The sequence below is a fragment of the Belonocnema kinseyi genome, chromosome 6, assembly GCF_010883055.1.
Source record: "Belonocnema kinseyi isolate 2016_QV_RU_SX_M_011 chromosome 6, B_treatae_v1, whole genome shotgun sequence".
Taxonomy (NCBI): Eukaryota; Metazoa; Arthropoda; class Insecta; order Hymenoptera; family Cynipidae; genus Belonocnema; species Belonocnema kinseyi.
Window position 1 is genome coordinate 17,286,397 of NC_046662.1, and position 6,117 is coordinate 17,292,513.

Here is a 6,117-nt window from a genome sequence, read left to right on the forward strand (position 1 = left end):
TATATCTAGTCGGGAGTGGTGCTGACTGAAAACAGATGATTTGGAGCGATTCGCGCGTCATCTGTTGGTCATTCTAAGGACTTATTGAACTACCCTCGTATTTTATTTATAATTTTAGTAGAAAATTACATTATTGTATATTATTAATAATATATATGTAGAATAACGCAATTAAAAACCTTCAGAATTGTGTTTGGCATAAACTAAACTCTTATGTATTCGCGAAATTTCCGTAAGGGAGTAAAAAAGTCTAAAGTTGCCGAAAGCCATTAAATCATTGATGGTACAAGTTACAAGATCGTGTCGCATTATGAATGTAATTTAACCGTAACTAGAGTTCCATTCTCTTTATTTTTGGATGTATTTTGCATATTTATGAAAAACTCCTGCAGTCTTTTCTAGCAAAAATGAGGTAAAATGTTTCCCAGTGGGACCTTTCAAATAGAGTTACAGCTCTTAAAAATAGATTTGCAACGATTTGTTTCCTTTTTTAAAATACTCAGAATTTTATCTTGACGCCCGATCATTTGTTTTGTCCAATAAATAATTTTCCTTTCTTTTTATTTTATTATTATTTTTTTATAAGGTTAGTACCCTTCCATCAATTTCAGAGCATCATTGTATGCTTCCATACGTATGTTACTACCATAATTGAAATCAAAATGATTTAAACTTGCATTGCAGATTGAAACTCGAACAATATTTTTCAGTTTATTTTCAAGCAAGGCGATGTCCTGAAAAAAGTAAATTTTTGTTATACTTACGGCCATATATTAGGCAATGTGCCTTAAATATTTAATAACCACAAATCTCTGGTCAATTATTTTATTTAAATTTTTATTCCACTAACCTTTGGGTCAACTAAGAAGTCGTTAGTTCCATGATAAATAGCTACAGGCACTGTAACCTTTTCCAGGGGATATTCTGGAGGAGTTACTGATTTATATTTTATCAAATTTTTGGCTACTCCATAGTCGTATTGGCGAAACGTATCTGCGCAGAATAAACCTCGAATCAATTTTCTTAAAAATATTATGACAGTGATATGTATTATTTTATTAAGGAGACTGAATACTTACTGGGATTTTCAAAGCCAAATCCAAAATGAAGTAACTGCTTCGTAGAGCATCCAGCAGGAAAGTAAGGAAGCAACCCAGCCAAAATAGTCTAAAAAGTTTAAAGCATAAGATTTTATTTAGAATATAAAAAGTTATTTCGTAAACTCGTATCGAGTTTTACAATTTATCCAATATTAGGTATTAACTAAAAGATTATTGAAGAAATTATGTGTTTTGATAATATAATTGAAGCTTAAAGTGCTGTATAATCAATTGTATGAGATCAATATATTAAATGTTTATTATATAATATATAAGTGTTGTTTCTGTAATCACTACCGTGTTTTGTCCAGCCCCACCTTGTCCACTAACCGAAGATATGACCATAAAACAAAGCGGCTTCGTGAAGGATATGTCTTCGCAGAATTTCTTCGTGAAGACTCTTAATAAGGGTGATGAAGGCAAGACTTCAACGTGTATTTACATTTCTTTTATTGTAATATTTTACTTCAGGCACGAAAAATAGTCAATTCCTTATCGATACCGGCAGATAAATTTTTTATTAAAAATATAAAGATATAAAACGAGAAATAGTATAATTTCTTTTTAGTTAGAAGAATTAATATTTAACAGCAAACAATTGAATTTCAAAAAATGAATTGAAATTTTACCAAAATAGATGCATTTGATGATACATACATAGTTGATCTTTCAAGCAAACAGATGTATTTTCAACCAAGAAGATTAATTTCATATAAAAAAGGCGATGTTTGAAATAAATAAATGAATTTTCAACACCAAAATATCCATTTTTAATTCGAAATTTCAGTTTCATCTGAAAAATATCATTTTTTAACCAAAATTAATATAAGTAGATTTTATGATGATATAAATTAATAATAAAGAAAATTGAAGGAAAGAGTTAAATTTCCAATCAAAAAGGTTCGTTTTGAACCGCAACAGATGACGCCTCAATTACGAACTGAATGTTCAACAAAAAATTAAATAGTTCAGTTTTTAGTAAAAAAAATAATTTTCAACTTAAAGAAGTGCAATTAAAAAAAAAAGATGAGTTCTCTAGCAAAACAGATTGCAATTAAAAATATCAATACGTTTTTAAGCAAAAATGGAAAGTTACATTTTCACTTCAATAAATTAAAGTTGAAAAAAAATAATTGTCAGAAAAATGTTTGAATCCTAAATCACCAAGTCTTTGAATCCATCAGGAAGGTAATTTTGTTGTTTTTAGATTAAATTTCGAGAAAACTATTTTTTCGTCATAAAGAAATTCTATGTTCAAAACATTAATTTTTAACCAATAAGATTAATGTTTTACAAAGAGACAAATTTTGAAAAAATTACTTGATTTTTAAACTATAAGGGAACTGTTTTCTTTTTTAATTTTTGTTGAAAATTTTCAACAATTTAAATGCAATTTTTATGTCTTGACTAAAATTGTTTCTTGCTTAAAGACTCATCTCTTTGTGTAGAAACTTGATTTTCTTACTGAACATGAACACAATGAAAATGTATCCCTTTAGGTTGAAAATTTAATTGCTTTTTGAAACTTGCGTTTTTGGGTGGATAACTCAACAATTTTGTAGATATTTTTCTTTTTTCTTTGTTCGGTCTAGAGCTTGGCGCTCGACAATATATGCATACATACATCTACAACTGTAATTTGGTAGTTGTGAATTATCTTTTGTTAAAGCTCCTTTGTTGAGGACTCAATTATTTTGTTTAAAATTTGTATTTTTTGTTTGCATTCGACTGCTTGGTTAAATGTTAAACTAAATGAGTAAAAATGGATCTTTTTGGGTTGAAGATTCATCATTTTAGTTGAAAATTCTTTCTTTGGTTGAGAATTAATCTTTTTTGTTGAACATTTCTCTAATTGTTTTAAGGTTGAACGAACTTTTACAAATTAATTTGTGTTGTAGAAGATTCATTATTTTAGTCAAAAATGTATCTCCGGTTAAAAATTTAAAAAATTTCTTAAAATTAATTTTTTTTTTTTTCAATTTAGCTGCTGTTGTTTTAGAATAATCATATTTTTTAGATTTTGGTTGAAAATTTATCTACTTATTTAAAAGTTTAATTTGGCTTTTTAATGAAAGAATTGCATTTGACACCGAATAGTTAATGAAAGCTTAGTAGTGGATATCTTAAAACAAAAAGAAAAGATTTTCAACAAAATATTTAAATTTTAAATTTTTTAAATTTTCCAACCAGCATGTGAATTTTCAACAAAGTAGTTGACTTTTTAACCTGCAAATATGAATTTTAGATAGAAAATATAATATTTGATATTTCAACGAATGCAGATGCTGCCAAGAGATGCTTTGTAAAATAACCAAAAGAATTTTCTATCATAAAGATTAATTTTCTATAAGAAATTAGAATTTAAACCAAAAGTAGCAAAGTTACTTTTTTACACAGACAATTAATTTATTTCCAAAAAAAAAGAATTAAAAAAAATATAAAAAAATTTTTATCCAAAGCGATGAATTATTCAACTGAAAAGACGAATTTTAAACAAATAAAGAATTGCCAGTTAGGAAATTAAAAATTTGTACCACTTCTTAAACTTTTAAGACGGAAGACTATTTCTCTGTAAAACAGTTATAACACCTTGATCCTTCAACGTAAACGCCTTTACGTAACGGTTGCCATGCTGTTAAAAAAATAATCACATACACACACATTTAAATTAAAATTACAAATTAGAGTTACTTAAAATGTAATACTTACTCCTATAGGGTAGGATAGCTTTGATAACAAATTTATTGCTCCTTTTGTATTTCCAAGGAATACTGCTGGATTCCCATTTCATGCCAACTGAATAAGGAATTAATAATAAAGTATTATTGTCAATATTCTTGTGTGAAAATTTAATTATTAAGTTTCCTCTTATTTGCACTATTTTCGTTATAACTTTTTATTTATATATAAAACATTTCACACAGTCAAAGTAATATCAAATTCTCACCTAAAATCCCAGAATCCGTAACTTGTTTCCAGAAACATCGTGTGATTTTTAGAGTATGTATTCCCTCGATTATTTCCGAGCCATACGTCGTAGCCGCTATCAGCCAAAAGAAAAGCTGGGAAATATTGTAAACGAATTGTAATAATAATAAAATATAATAATACTATATATAAAATAATGTATAACAATTAATTAAATATCAATGAAATACACTATAAAGAATAATAAGTTAGTAAATATGTATAGTTGTGCAGTACCTAAACCATTACTAGGACCAGTTGCAACCCAATCTGCTGAAGATCCTAAATTTCCATGCATAACGAGAACCACTGGTTTATTATTTTTAGGACTCCCTTTTAATACGTTCCGTCCAAACGGTATATTATGTATTTGCAGAATGTACCCGTCTTCTGTTTCAACATTGTATATTTTAAACGGATAACCGTAATCTTCAAACACATCATTCTGAAAATTATTTTAAAAATTAGAGTTTCAAGAATTTTATAATTAAAATGAATAAAGTGTTTTACTTGAAACTATGAATCGCGTATAGTTCCAAAAATTTACCCAAAAATATTGACTTGATACATTAAATGGAGGTTCTCAAGAATCTTCTCAAGGGATTTACAACGTAGTTTCATAGAAATTTAATTAATCATTTTTTGTAATCTTTTGGAAAAATCATGAAAAATATTATCTTTCGACAATAATCTTTTGTATAAAAGTTAGAGATCTGATCAAAATAGATCCTTCTTATGTCGATACTCTTTTTCTAGAACTAATATTTTTAAATAATAATGAAAAAGCACGAATTTTCTGATATTTCTTTTGAACAATTGTTAAACTTGGTAAAATAGTAAGTATTAAATTTATACAACTAAAATATTTCAAAGGTACCAATTGCCGATGAGTTATAATTAAATATTTGTACACCCTTTTCAAATTCAACTCTTAATTTAATATTTCTTATTTAATATATTTCCTATTTAATTATGAGACAATATTTTTTCCTTCTTCAAGTATTATTTTTAGATGTTAGGGCATCAGTAACGGAAGTCTCGACAGATATAATGTTGTATCAACAGAATAGTTCTATTTAAAACTATATGTACATATAGTATAAATATGGCAAGCAATTACTGTCCAAGAATTTTTCACTCTATGGCGTGGTATATATGTCATTAAACAAACTATGTCACATAGCAAAATACATGTTTCGATATGCGCTCGCAATTGGAACGAAGATTCTATCAAAACAGCTTTTTGTTGATCTTGTGTTATCACTGACAAAGCTTCAAGTAAATTTCATTAGGATCTGGTGATCAGATGAAAACATCCACGAAAAAACACATGTTAGCTTCACGTAGAGATCTAAAACAACACGTGAAATTTGATGGTATTTGGAAACAAGGGATAAAAGAGCAAAGCACCACCTAGATTTCTGTGTACTCAAAATAATAATTTCACCACAAGACCTGTGAAATCAGCCATCTTTTTAAAGTCTACAGGGTGTCCCTAAAATTTAGAAATTAAATTCATTGTTGCCTACCTCTCACGTAAACTGTTTCAAAATACGATTAGTATTGCAACGTACATTTCTACGTTAACTTATTATGCCGTACAAACTGAAAAGATACAGAAGTCACATTGCCGCTTAGGGTTATTTTTGTTAAACTTGCCAATGAAAAAGTTGACCTAAGTCTTGGTTCTGACACAGCAAGGTTATAATCGCTTTTAAAAACATCCAGATAAAATTTATTAGGAAGGCGCAAAAATTTCATCATGGCTGTGGTCGAGGCCAATTTCTATTTTTGTTGTCAATTTAATCCAGATTTTTTTTTTACCTTATCATAATTTATGATCGCTAATATTATACGCAGTAAATATATTATTAAGTAGACTTTACTACGAAAGTTGCGTCAAACGGGGATATGGAGGCTTTTGAGGAAACGTTCTAAAGCAGTTGAGTTAAACGAATTCTATTTGAGAAAAATGAAAAAAAATATAAAACTTTTTTCCCTCAATACTAAGACTCGAACGCTGAACCCTTACGTTTGAAATTCAAAACTC

The 6,117-nt window shown here is 28.0% G+C and overlaps 1 protein-coding gene across 1 annotated transcript in view; it reads right to left on the reverse strand.

Moving 5' to 3' along the window:
• Positions 1-578: 578 nt before the first annotated feature.
• Positions 579-6,117, reverse strand: part of LOC117175278 (lipase 3-like) — a 179,818-nt gene continuing 174,279 nt past the window's right edge. The window contains exons 3-8 of the mRNA XM_033364987.1: positions 4,048-4,162; positions 3,873-3,896; positions 1,398-1,500; positions 1,080-1,167; positions 851-993; positions 579-734 (exon numbers count right to left, since the gene is read on the reverse strand). Of these exons, the coding sequence (XP_033220878.1) occupies positions 588-734; positions 851-993; positions 1,080-1,167; positions 1,398-1,500; positions 3,873-3,896; positions 4,048-4,162 (620 nt within the window). The 3' untranslated portion in view covers positions 579-587. The remainder of the gene's footprint in view (positions 735-850; positions 994-1,079; positions 1,168-1,397; positions 1,501-3,872; positions 3,897-4,047; positions 4,163-6,117) is intronic.